General features: G+C 38.2%; 2 protein-coding genes across 2 annotated transcripts; one reads left to right on the forward strand and one right to left on the reverse strand.

Annotated features, from left to right (window-relative positions):
- Positions 1 to 6493: 6493 nt before the first annotated feature.
- Positions 6494 to 9478, forward strand: LOC140841191 (protein NODULATION SIGNALING PATHWAY 1). Its single transcript, XM_073208442.1, has one exon. It carries the CDS (start codon positions 6769 to 6771, stop codon positions 8386 to 8388), a length of 1620 nt encoding a protein of 539 aa, XP_073064543.1. The 5' UTR covers positions 6494 to 6768; the 3' UTR covers positions 8389 to 9478.
- Positions 9479 to 9862: 384 nt separating this feature from the next.
- LOC140841192 (probable GTP diphosphokinase RSH3, chloroplastic) lies at positions 9863 to 13807 on the reverse strand. The gene is made up of 6 exons (XM_073208443.1): positions 12809 to 13807; positions 12524 to 12709; positions 11561 to 12021; positions 10928 to 11086; positions 10486 to 10837; positions 9863 to 10352 (listed from the first exon to the last, which is right to left on the reverse strand). The coding sequence occupies exons 1-6, from the start codon at positions 13529 to 13531 to the stop codon at positions 10044 to 10046; spliced, it is 2190 nt and encodes a 729-aa protein (XP_073064544.1). The 5' UTR covers positions 13532 to 13807; the 3' UTR covers positions 9863 to 10043.
- Positions 13808 to 14404: the final 597 nt, after the last annotated feature.

Consider the following 14404-nt stretch of genomic DNA (forward strand, 5'->3'; position numbering starts at 1 on the left):
TCACCCTGGAGGTCGAAAGATGTATTTGACATTGAGACCTCAATTCTGGTGGAGACGTATGAAGAAGGACATTGCTGAGTTTATTTTGAAATGTCTTGTCTGCCAGCAAGTGAAAGCCGAGAGAATGAAACCTGGAAGTTTGCTCCGTAGTCTTGAAATCCCGAAATGGAATTGGGAACATATTGCTATGGATTTTGTGACTCATTTAGCTTGTTCGCCCAAGGGCTGCGATGCTATCTGGGTTATTATTGATCGGCTTTCGAAATCTGCACATTTTATTCCGTATGAACGGACTTATCCTTATAAGAGAATGGCCCGTTTATACATTGAGAATGTGGTGAGACTGCACGGTGTGCCAGTTTCAATTGTAACTAATCGTGATCTCAGGTTTGCTTCTAAATCCTGGGGTAGTTTTCAAGAAGCGATGGGTACGCGTTTGGCTATGAGTACTGCTTATCATCCTCAAACTGATGGCCAGACTGAGCGTACGATTCAAATGTTAGAAGATATGTTGCATGCGATTGTGATGGATTTCAGAATGGGATGGCAAGATGCCTTACCATTGGTTGAATTTTCTTATAATAATATCTTTCAAACGAGTATCGGTATGGCACCGTTTGAAGCTCTATATGGGAGACGATGTAGATCACCGTTATTCTGGGATGAGATTGGTGAGAGACAATTGACTCGACCTGAAATGATAGAGGAAATGAACGATAAGGTTCAGTTAATTCGGCAGCGGATGAAAGCTGCTCAGGATCGTCAAACGAGTTGTGCGAATAAACGAAGACGACCCTTGGAATTCCAGAAAGGTGACAGAGTGTTTTTGAAAATATCTCCCTTTAGAGGCACTGTTAGATTTGGCATGCGAGGGAAGTTATCTCCTCAATATGTTCGGCCATACGAGATTCTTGATCGAGTTGGCGATCTTGCTTATCGATTGGCATTTCCACCAGCTCTATCTGCCATTCATGATGTATTTCATGTTTCTATACTGAGGAAATATGAACCAGATCCATCGCATGTACTTGCACCTGATGAGGTTGAACTTGATCCTTCTCTTTCCTATGTTGAACAACCTATTCGCATTATGGGTCGAAAGGCAAAGATATTGCGTAATAAATCGATTCCACTAGTTCGAGTGCAATGGACACGACATGGGTTGGAGGAGTCAACGTGGGAATTGGAAAGCAAGATGCGAGAATCATATCCGCACTTGTTTGATGTTATTCCACCTGTTCCATTGTATTCAATGTATAATGATTCATTTACTGATTTTAGTTTTGATATGTACAATAACTGGTGACATATATATGTCTGCCAATGTTATGTATATAGATATGTTTGCGATTTCGAGGACGAAATCTTTTAAGAGGGGGAGAAATGTAAGGACCGTGTATCGTATTATCGTAAATCTTAGGTTGATTATCGATAATTCATGAATTTGATATGAGATTATGTATTTGATGTATATTAGGACAATGAATTGAGAAAATAAATATTGAATATGAATTGACGTTGTAAGAGCTCGAGTGGAGAAGCCGGACGCTAATATAGTACAAAATCAATATTTGTACAGAACATGTGGCGTCCGGGCGGTAGAAAATGACCGCCCAAGCGCCAAGGTATGTGACATTTGTGTTCGGGCAGAACACTCCGCGCCCGAGCGGTAAATTTTGACCGCTCGAGCGCGGTGCAAGTGACACTCGGGTGCAGAATGTCTCGCGCTCGGGCGCGAGAATTCTACCGCCCGAGCGTGAGAGCGGTGGAGATAAGAAAAAGTTCTTTTCTTCTTTCCTTCGTCATTTTCTTTTAGCAACTTCGAGAGACAAGAGATGTAATGACCCGAATTCTTATTTTGAATGAAATATTAATTAAGAGATAATTAATGAGTTGTTAATTTAAGTATTATTAAGGATTAATAATTCGGAATCAAGTTGTTGGTATCCACCGAATTTTAAATGGATAACCCGACCTACTTCGGATTACATTATCTCGAGAAATCCAACTAGACCAATGAGATTCCGACACGTGGCAGATAAGATTGGTTCGGATTTTCTGAAATAGTCCGGATGCAGCCTATAAATGGAAGCCGATTCTTTTGTTTCCTTCACCGCATTCTTCAGAGAAAGTGCTAGTTTTACCATAGTTTCTAGTCAGTTTCTAGGGCACTTTGGTGTCGGGAAGTTTCGGAGCTAGTGTCGACTCGAGGAGGGTCGGTGAACTGAGATCGAGACATCATCAGCGGGCTGACGACGGACGCAGGTATAATCCTAAATCCTTAGATAGTGATTTAAGGATCATAGGGAGATCTTTGTAGCATGTTTGATCTGGTTTGTTAGTGATTTCATTATGTTGGTATTGTCTAGGTTCAGAGCTTTCTGTCAGATTGTTTTAGTGAGGTACGTGATGTACTGACTGAGATATCCAAGCGTAGTATACACACTTATATGCTGCATATTTATCTGTTGCATGATACATGTTTTACTGCTTTGGCATATTATGCATGACATATCATGTTGAGCCTGATATCTTTTGAGATATACCTCGTTTGTTGGGCCCGCTCAGCCCTATTCTGTATTGTGGACGATGGGGCATCGAGAACTACAGTGTCCGACGGGACCCGCGGGCTCTGATGACCTGGACATTGCAGGTCCACGTCTTGATGATGAGTGTGGGAGCCAAAACATGCCTAGGGCAGATCAGAGACTACACACTCAGGCGCCTCTAGACTGAGCATGAGATTCTTGACTTGATCCTTGATATCCGAGCATATTGCATTTTGCATGCATCATATCAGTTTGTATACTCGTACATTCTCGTATTGGGTGATTGTCGCTCACGTCCTTGTTTTCATCTTGGGCACCCCATTCCACGGGGCAGGTCTTAGGTTGGACGGTTCGGACGACCAGGGCAGTGGCTAGAGCAGTTGGGTTTTCGGTGGTGATCCAGTGGAGGTTTTCTGTGGTTTATCGTTTTCTCGTTCAGGGTTATGTTTTGTATTTGTTATGGTTGTATTAATGTTTAAGACTGTCGTTATTGCTTTGTTTTCATTTGGGTTGTAAAATGATTAAGTATTTGGTTTCAACTGTTTAATTGTTGGTATTAAGTTTAATGTTGCATGTTTATTAGTCTGTTTAGTAGTGGCTCGGGTAAGGGCGCTACAAGAGAGAAATTTTATTTCTTCTGTCCAAGTCTACTTCAAAACGTTGTCTAAACGCGAAATAAATTATATATTTGTGATCTTCGCGTCGAGGACTTCTGACTGAGGTAAATTTCTTCTGGTTCCAGCAGCTCTAAATATCAAAGTGCTGGAATAGCATGTATTTGAAGTTAAATTTCCTATATGTAGTAGAATAACCGACAAGAAACTCATATTCGAAGTCGGAATTGAATTATGATATGATTTTGATTTGATATGAATTTTTGAAGTTTCAAAATATATTTGAAACTCATATTTGTGATTTTGTAATATGTTATTGATTGGAATGAGTATGTTGTTGATGTAGATAGATTATTATATTGGTATCTTCAAGCTACATAAACTGGAACGAAGAATTGATGTATGTTGCGACCGGGTAACATACGACAGGTATCTGTATTATATGGTATATGTTGGATTGATTGGATTGGAATATGTGTCTATATGCCGTATTTGTTGATTTGATGTGGCATACATGGCATTACAATTGGACTATCGATGTATAAAATAAATGTTTTGTTAGCACACATCATTTGATGCATACATCGATACATGACATGCACGTTGAGCTATGATCCTTGGATACCCTGATATGATTTGATTGGATTCCGGGTTTTGTGAACACAATGCTATGTTTGGTATTACATGACCCTTAAAACATAAACATTTGTGGCCCCAACGATGGATATGAGATTTGAGATTTGATGGCGCTTTGTCGACACTATCATACGTGTATCTCTTATTGAGGCCGGTGTGCCAGCTCGAGCATTGATTTAATAGTGATTCGTTTGATTCTGACATATGCTCGGTGGATGGGCATTTAACCCAATACCTCCACGACATACATGCATTGCATACCATATATCATTGTTTAGATATCTGTGGTATATATTATGGTTGTTCCATACGGAGCTTTGCTCACCCCCAAGGGGGGGCTGTTGTTGTCTTTGTGTGTGGACAATGGTAGGTACTCCAGGATACCAGGAGACCGGAGAGGATACTTCTGGAGGGAGCCACATCTTGGACTGAGGTTTATGTTTATGTATTGTTCCCAGTATATTTATGTATTTATATACCGGGGCATGTCCCGAGGATATGAGATATTTGTATGTGATTGGTTTTGATTTTGTGTGGGCATGTTTATGATATGAGATTTGATACTATTTTTTGTATTCAAATAAAATGATTTGGGCTCAATGTAAAGAAAATTTTAAACTCGTTTTCCGCTGTAATTAATTAACCCTAATCAGATTGTGTTGTAATAACGATTAGGAGCTAAGGGCCCCACAACTAAACTATGGGAAACTGAAGTAACCAAGACCACACGCTAAATTGAAATACTTAAACTGGACTAAATTGAGCAGAACTGACTTGGATCTAAACTGAAATGTATCTTAACAGTTTTATCATTTTAGCATATATCTTCATTTAGTTTCAATTATATCAGTTTACACCAGAGGGCTAAACTGATCTTTTGTATAAGTTTTTATGTACCCTGCTGACACATCTAGTATCAACAGCATGACACTTTGTATGGATGTCAGGGATGATGACTTAGACAAAAAATAAGCCAACAGACATTTTTTTAACTCGAGACCGTTTGATTCAGAGTCTATAAACAGAGAAAGAGTTCAGTTTAGTAAAGTTCAACGACTTTTACAAAGATTCAAGCTTTCAAGTATCTGAACTAAACTCAATTAGTCTAGCTCACTTTACAAAAGTGTTAGAATATAGCAGTAACATAATTGATTTTATTTGATAGCAATCTGTATAATGTTATTCATTCATTTGAGTTGAATTAGGAGTTTCATTTTAGCACTGAACTGGGTTTTTGCAAATTGCTTATACTATCTAAAGTTTTCTAGTGTGAGTCTTCACAAAAAAAAGAAAATGTGACGTAAGAGCTTGAATCCTCTGAACATCCAGAAACAAACTTGCGTACTTTTCATTTTCAGTTTAACTAGACAACCAATTATTTGATTTGTTCAAATCTGTATTAATTTAAAATGAATGAAATTATTTTAAATTTGAATATTTACTAATACTGAAAATTATTGTCATGTATTTTTAAAAAATATTAACTAATTAAATAAACATCTTGAATTGACTTGAATAATTAAATTTTAATTGTAATAAACTTAGTACTTACTTATTTATCTTTTTTCGTAAATTAAATCAATAAGTAAAAAAACATTTATATGGATAGATATTAAATAAATACAATTTATTAATGTTCAATTGTTAGTTAAAAAAATTTAAAAAAATCACCATCATAAATTACAAAATTCATAGAGCTCTACGATAAAGTTTACAAATGTCAATAAAAGTCATGTAAAATAAATCCACAAGATTGTGTGAAAAAATCTTTAGAGATATGTGATATTCTGCGTACAAAACTCCACAAAAATCTATCAACTCCATAAAAATATGTTATTTAAAAAATTCAAGCAAATATCCTCTCTAAGTTTCATGCACGGATACAATGCATCGTTAACCAAATTTGTTTAATCGATAATTAATTAATATAGAGATGACAATTAAGCAGCTTCCAAGTCTATTACGCCCCTCAAATAAATACAAGTCCCATCAGCCAATAGCCTCTCATCGAGACAAACTTCCAACAAAAACACATTAATTTATACCACTCTCTTTATTAATTGCCGTCCCCTCAAAATTCAATCGAATCTCATATTTAAAAATAAAAAAATTGACTTCAAGTAGCACCAAAATACATACATGTAAATAACTTTTTTTTTTTGAAAGAATTAAATATAACTTTTAAAAAATAAATAAATTTAATCACCATAAATACATATTAGTCTTTCTATTTTCAAAAAAGAAAATTTTAATTTTGTTCTTATATATTTAACTCTTTGCGATTTTGGTCTTATATGTCATCAACATTCAGTTCTCTTGTGAGACGGTCTCACGAATTTTTATCTGTGAGACGGGTCAACTATATCGATATTCACAATAAAAAGTAATATTCTTAACATAAAAACTAATGTTTTTTCATGGATAACCCAAATAAAAGATCATTCTCACAAAATACGACCCGTGAGACCGTCTCACACAATTTTTTGCCTTGTTTATTCTCGCAACTTTGATATTTTTCCGACGCTGTCATGTGCCAATTAGTATTCCCAATGAAAAATAACTAAAATTGTTTACATAAACTAAGAATCGATTTTAAATAGAAAATCAAAATTTAAGAATTGTTTAGACTGTCATTTATCCATATTATATCCAACACAACTTTGGCCGGTTTGTCCCAACAACTATGACGTATTTTAGAATATATATTACTAACCTTTTACTAATAAAACACCGCAACTTCCAAAATAACAGCACACCCGCGCTTTGAATATGCCTTACATTGTCTCTTCCTAAATAGACTTCTTGCTCCTTGCATTATTTTAGCACTGAAAAGATAACACTCGCAAAGTCCTCAAGTCCCCGTGTTATATAACTTCGTTAACCATTTTTCTGATAAAAATTCTACCAAGTGTTGCTCCATTATTTCTTTGCTTTTGTGCTGAGATTTCTCCTCTCAGATATTTGTCCTTATGATGTCGAAAGGGGAGGAGCCGATACCGAGCCATATTTCCGAATGGATCGATGATTCGATATCGTATTTTCCTATGTTTTTCGATGATCCTTATGAAACAGGAGACTTTATAGGTGATTCTTGGTGGGCTCAGGGTCAGAATCTTGAACAAGATATTATAGATGACAGTTTTATCACCAACTCGAGCATGACAAGTGCCGCTCTGCCTCCGGTTCCAACTCAAACCCCAGCCGATTCAATAATTTCGCTAGATTCGACCAAGAAAAGGAAGTTATCCGATGATCTGAACTCCAAGAAGCCTCGTAAAACCACAATTAAGCGAGCCGACGAGCAAGATTTAGGACCCGTTAGCACCGAACAAGGGGTGGTTGTGCCAAGAAAACAAACTGGAAACAAGAAAGGGAACAAGTCAGCAGGAAATGGTAGTAATGGCAATAACAAAGAAGGGAGGTGGGCAGAACAACTGCTGAATCCATGTGCTGCTGCTGTCACAGCTCGAAACCCTTCCCGAGTCCTGCACTTCTTGTATGTTCTTCATGACCTCGCCTCACTCAGCGGTGACGCTAATCACCGGCTGTCGTTTTACGGCCTCTGCGCGCTGAAACACCATGTTTCCTCAGCCCCTGCAAGCAGTTTTTCTGCATCAGCGGGTAGCAAAGCTTTTGCTTCTAGCAACCCAAAATTCTTTAGGGATTCTTTAATCAAGTTCAATGACATTAACCCTTGGTTTCGGATCCCTAATAATGTAGCAAACACTTCGATCCTGCAGATACTTGCAGAACAAGCTCAACCAAGTAACCTACACATTCTAGACATCGGAGTTTCACATGGGGTCCAATGGCCTACGCTTCTGGAAGAACTGACTCGGAGAGTTGGTGGGCCACCACCTTTGGTCCGCCTAACCGTGATTGCTCCTGCCGCCACGAATGATCAATCAAGAAACACGGCCCCATTTGCTAATGGCCCGCCAGACTACGATTTTTCGTCTAAACTACTTACTTTCGCCAAGGATTTGAACGTTAACTTACAGATCAACAGGCTCGAGAACTTACAGATGCAGAATCTAAATTCACAGTTGATAAACTCTTCAGCGGAAGAAACGTTAGTCGTCTGTGCACAGTTTAGGCTACACAATCTGAGCCACGGCATGACGGACGACAGGACGAAGTTCCTGAAGGTGTTGAGAAGCTTGAACCCGAAAGGTGTTATCTTATGTGAGAATAACACAGATTGCTGCTGTATCAACTGCGGAGACTTTGCAACCGGATTTCCCAGACGGGTCGAGTACTTATGGAGATTCTTGGACTCAACAAGTATTGCATACAAAGGGCGAGAGAGTGAGGAAAGAAGGATGATGGAAGCAGAAGCAGCTAAAGTTTTGATAAATTCGGGAGAGATGAATGAAAGGAAGGAGAAATGGTGTGAAAGAATGAGGCATGCTGGATTTACGGATGACGTTTTTGGCGAGGAGACGATTGATGGAGCAAAGGCTTTGCTGAGGAAATATGACAGCAACTGGGAGATTCGAGTGGAAGATAGAGACGGCTGTGTTGGGTTGTTGTGGAAAGGCCAGCCGGTGTCATTTTGTTCCCTATGGAAGATGGATTCGGGGGCGTAGGATTGTTCGATATAGTTATGTATCAGTAGTACTTTGTGTCCCTTTTATGAGTGTGCATGAGAATATGATTTGAATCTTTTTGGTGTTATGAAATTCATTTCATGTCGAAGCAACAAATTTTTACGATTATTTGATGCTTACATACTGATAAAACAAAACCTTGCTCAAGGAAACTATGATTATGCAAAAACAGAAACTTTAAGAATTGCATCAGAACTGTGTATCATCCCAAAAGGAGACCTGAAAGTGTCAAAAGTCATGCCAGTTGGAACACTCGACTAAAAGAAAACAAACGTATACAGACGGATATACCTTTACTTCCAAACTCCTTGATCATCTTTTTCAGCCGTTCTTTTCTTTCCCCAATATTTCATGACCTCATTTCACTTTATTTTTAATTTTTCCTTTCTCATGTCTTCACCCTTTTGCTTTTTGGACGGCTCCCACTCCCTCTCTTGCATCAAATTTCCATCTTTACACATAGATTCCTTTCCCACATCATCTTTCTCCCCCATATAAATCTCCTACTTAGATTGTACTTCATTGTCACTCAATCAAACTGGTCGGTTTTCTTGTATTGTCAAGAGAGCCTGCCTCTTAACATTCTTCTTTGTCTTGTACCAGTCTTCTTTAGACCCTCGAAAATGGCTATTTCTGCTAATTATCCTCATCCGAATTCCTCCAAAAGGGGATTGGCCATGGTTCTTTCCCTTGCATCCGCAATCATTCTTTCACCGTTGTATGTCAAAGGCCGTAGAAGCGAAAGCCGGTACGAGGAGCATTGGGGTTCAAGCGGTTTTGTGTTCCTGCCAGTGGTGGTAGTGACAGGATTGATAGTTGCCATTAAAACAACTACTTCAACGAAACAGAGGGGGAAAGCTGATTTTTCACATCAAGATACAAATGCCGGCTTGGTGTTTAGAATTGGGAGTTCATCTTTGGGGCTTGCTGGGATTTTAATCATGCTTTTGTTTGTGATTTCATGGCAGGCTTCTGTGAAACACTTCTTATGGAGATAAAGAAAACAAACAACGGATTATTTTGATGATTGTTACGTTTCTCAGTGATTGATATAAATCCAACTTTTTTATTGATTTTGCATTCCGTTAAGCAAATATCTTACAGAGCTCGAGTGGATAGTTTTATATAAGCATGGATGCATATGATACAGCTCGAATTAAATCCTTCAAAAAAATCAATGTTCCGCCAAAGCGTGGATCAATCAACCAGTCCAAATGTTCAAGTTTAAAGAAATTGATGTCTTGATTTGTTAGGACAAACTAAACTTTTATAACGTATTAGAGTGAAATGAAAAACGTGACAAAATCAAGAACATGATGTCTAAACTAAAAATAAGTCGAAATATCAACACATTGTACTAAAATATCAAGGACACCAATGTCAACCGACATTTAAATGAAAAACTGATGACTAATTCGGTACGAAATTAATATCATTTAGGAAATTACCTATATTCAATCGATCAATTACGTCCTTTCAAGATATATATAATTTCTTCATGGAACAATACATAGCTGTTCTTTACAATTGCGTATCATATAATGTATACAACAGAATATATTCATTTATGTCGTCTACTGTGAGTGTGTGTATACACAAACACACTATAAAAGAATCACTTCAATAAAGGGTGGTCAGCTTCTTAACCTAGTCGTGGTACCGGAAGCAGGCACTGCGCTTGAGATGGTGATGCCCTTATCATACATGCGTTTTATTTCTTCCCGGTACACGGTCAAAGATTTGTCTGGTATGGCTGGAGTTAATTCCACCACGTCGCCCATTTTCAGCTTGCACATAGGATTACTGACAGGAGCATAGTTTAGCCGTGGCCTGAGCTCCTCCTTCACAGGGAACCCATATGAGGTTCGTCTAGAACTGTCTCGACCAGCTATCTCCAGCACATCCATCACAGAAGAGTTCGATGGGAACTCCTGCACTGACATCTGCAAATTCCAAATACCAGGTTGTATTGTAAGACTTCAACGAAGAGAAGGATAATCTCCATGACCACAAAATTCATGGAATTATTGTTAACCTTCAAGTAAACAGAGAATTTTTTGAGAACAAAGAACACACCTTATCATTCTCAATCAGGATGACAAAGACAGGTCCATCAGGGCCACAGTGTGGTTTGCAAGAAAATGTGCAATCTTCAGAATGAGTGGGAAACCTGCAAGGTGGCGTCGTGGAGCCAATACCACCGCTAGATGAACAATCTTTGTTCATTGCCTCACACTGCCAGGTAATGACCCAACGTGCCCATTCAACCATCTGAAGTACGAAGGAAGAGTACTGAGAATCGCCTTCTTTGTATCTCCAATGAGCGGCAAATCCACACTCAGCTTGCAAGTGCATCTCTTTTGTTCGAATCTGAACTTCAAGGGGAACCGTACCCTCACCTATAACTACTGTATGTAGAGATTGGTACCTATGAAATCATAATGTACATTAAGCATAAAAAAAATCATGATGCAGCAGACATTAAAACAATGACAACCACACAGACAATATAGCATACCCATTAAACTTGGGACAAACTATGTAGTCCTTGAACCTTCCTGGAACTTCATGCCACAACCGCTGGACAACTTTCAGAGCTTTATAGCAATCTTCTTCTGTTTCGACAATCAATCTTAATCCATGAATATCATGAATAGCATCCATATTCAGGTTTTTCCTACAAAAGGTGAACGATAACACAATACATGAGAACTGATCACCCCACATATTGAATATATTACAGAACCCCCAAGCCTTCAGAATGAATCAGAACACAAATTAGTACTGTGAGGTCAATGTTTTATATCAAGTGCATCAAACAGAAAATTTCACTTTTATGATGATGAATGCCACAACTAAATCATTCATATTAAATAATCCACAATGCATCAAAATAACCTTAAGCTAATCACAAACAACATAAAAGCAAAACTAAAATAAATCTCAAACCCATGCATAAGGAAACGAGATAAAATCAACTCAAGTTTAAGCTAATTACGGAAAAAATAAAAACAAAACACAAATCTATCCCAGTCTGCATGCAAGGCAAGATAGTATCAACAAAATTTAGGCTAATTACAGAAAACATAAGAACAAAAATGAAAATCAATCTCAAAGGCATGAACGAAAAAGTGAGAGAAATCAAACATACTTCACCATTTTCGAATATATGCTGTACAAGCTTTTATGGCGGCCTGATAGACAGTGGAAAGAAGTTCCATCAGCCTTCAAAGCTTGCTCCAGCTTCTCCACAGCGGAACTAATCATGGCTTCATCGTAACATTTCACCAGCTTAGATGATAACTCTTTATGCTCATGAGGATTGAGATATTGGAAACAGAGATTTTCCAGCTGATCTTTCCAAGTGGAGATCCCCAATCTGTTGGCAAGTGGAGCAAATATTTCTAAAGTTTCCTTTGCGAACCTTTGTTGTTTGATCAAAGGCAATGCATCCAATGTCATCATGTTATGCAATCTATCAGCCAACTTAACCAAAACAGCTCTAGCATCTGTCATCGCAAGAAACATAGTGTGTAGTCGATCTGCCTCAACGGTTTTACTGGCAGTGTTGTTTTCACGAGCAAGCTTGCTCAATTGGCTAAGCTTAGATACCTGAAAACGCCAACAATATTACTACAACAATTATACAAAATCAAAACCAGGAAAAAGATAAGAGAAATCCTACTCAATTTAATTAAACAAGTACTTAGCTCAGTCAAAATATTCTCATCCACATTAAAAGCCTTTCTCACCTAATTACAATACCATTCAAAAGATCCAAGACCCAAGAATGGCATCGAGTCCAAGAAATCTACATCAAGACTGCTATCTAACTATTGATATCATCAGGATCCACAGTCTAAACACTTGGCCATATAAATAGCCAGTAGGAAATTAACACAACAATTACGATTATGAAAAGGGGGAGAGAAGCTAAATCTTGAATTTAACACACCAAAAAACCAGAAACAAAGTTACCAACACTATCAAATCAACGATAAAACTAGTCATCACATCCTATCCCTATATAGAAAGGTATACAAACAGAACCAGATATGTACCATATGTTGAAATTCAATTCATGGGTATAAAATTTAAACATATTTTGTCTCACCCCCTCAACTAATTCAGCAACTTCAGCTCCCAAAGACCTGGAAATATGGTCATACGTAAGAAAAGAATCGTCAACAGAGTCATGCAAAAGCCCTGCAGCAACAACTGTAGAATTAGCCCCAATCTTTGCCAGTAGAACCGCTGTCTCAACGCAGTGCTGCAAATATGGATGCCCACTAGCCCGAATCTAAACAAATCCACAGAATCCCAACAATGATTTCCTTAATTTCCAGATTCATTAGCACCAAACTATGAAAATTCAAAACAAAAAAGACACGTCAAATACCTGCCCTCTGTGAGCCTTCTCTGCTTCATAAAAAGCCTTAACGACAAAATCATCCCTGAATATTAAATGTGTCGACTGCGCCTCCGAAAGCAAATCTTTTGCATAAGGAGGCAATTGAAAGTCGACGAAAGTATCTTCCATGTTGAACGTGAGCTCATCAGAGGACAAATCATTTGGTGACGAGAAATCTAGGTCCTTAACACCCAAACTCAAGGCCACCGAATCATAATCCACGTATGAACCCAACGCATGGCTCACGAAGCCATTGACCAAGGCCCCACTTCCCGAGACCACGGAATTCAATTCTGACCCAACTGAATTAAAACCTGCATTAATTCTCATAGGCGAGCTTCGAGAACCAGGTCCAATCGAATTATTCGGACCTTGCAACACGGACACGGGGCTCTGATGAGCCTGATCTCGCTTCAAATACGAGCTCAAGGAAGACTGCCGAAAAGAAGAAGCTAACTCCTCGGTTCTCTCCTGCCACATGGAAGCCAACTCCTCCCCTCCAGTTGAATAACTCGCCGATTTAATCTGCGCCGAGGAAAACATTAGCGAAAGTCCCCCAACTAAATGTTTTTGCGACGGCGACGCGGAAGCCGAAGAATTTGAGCGGCCGTTCATGTCTACATCGAACGAAGCGTGGGGGCTAATCTGGTGCGGCGCGGAGCACACGCTGCTCGGTGGACTCGCGTAAAAAGCTATAGTCGGAACGCCCATATTCAACCCCCAATCAACCAAATTTCGCCCCTAAAATCCGTAATTCCAGAAAACAAACACACTCAATCCCAAATTCCAGGTTTTTTATAAATCAATATCAGGCACACCGACAGAATCCAGAACAACGAATATACACAGCAATATCAATATGTACAGATCTGAGCGTAAAATTTCACTATTTATTCGAAATCGAAAGGGAAAATAAAAGAATTCGAGAATTAAATTCCCGACGGAAAGAGAGAGAATCTTCTTTACTGAATGGAGATTCTTTCCCAGCCTCAGAGAAATTGTTTCATTTAACAGCGAAAGTAGGAGTGTGAAATGACGGTCATACCCTCGATGACGCATTTGTTTTTTTGTTCATGTAATATGAACATAACGACTCGCACTCTCCACGAATCATGCCATGAAAATATCGCAAATTGTTTTAACAAAAATAATCGTTTTGGATAAAAATTCATGTGAGACAATCTCTCGTATCGTATTTTGTGAAACGAATCTCTTATTTTGGTCGTCCATGAAAAAGTTTACTTCTTATGCTAAAAGTATTACTTTTTATTGTGAATATCAGTATGATTGACATGTCTCACAGATTAATATTCGTAAGAACGTTTCACAAGTTCGACTAGTTTGTGAAATTAAATTATTAATTATAAGTATTCCTTGAAAAAGACATGGATATAATTAATCTGATATTACATTAAAAAAATCAGGATATAAATAACAAATCGTGGATCCATTAAATTATAGAGATTAAGATAAGAACGAAACGTGTTAATGTTGTGACGTGAGGATTAATTTATTCTTTTAACCTTGCTTTAGTTGGAGTCCAAAGGTTACTAGGAAGAGTGAGTCTCATGTAAGACCGTTTCA

This window comes from Primulina eburnea, chromosome 9 (assembly GCF_022965805.1).
Source record: "Primulina eburnea isolate SZY01 chromosome 9, ASM2296580v1, whole genome shotgun sequence".
NCBI lineage: Eukaryota > Viridiplantae > Streptophyta > Magnoliopsida > Lamiales > Gesneriaceae > Primulina > Primulina eburnea.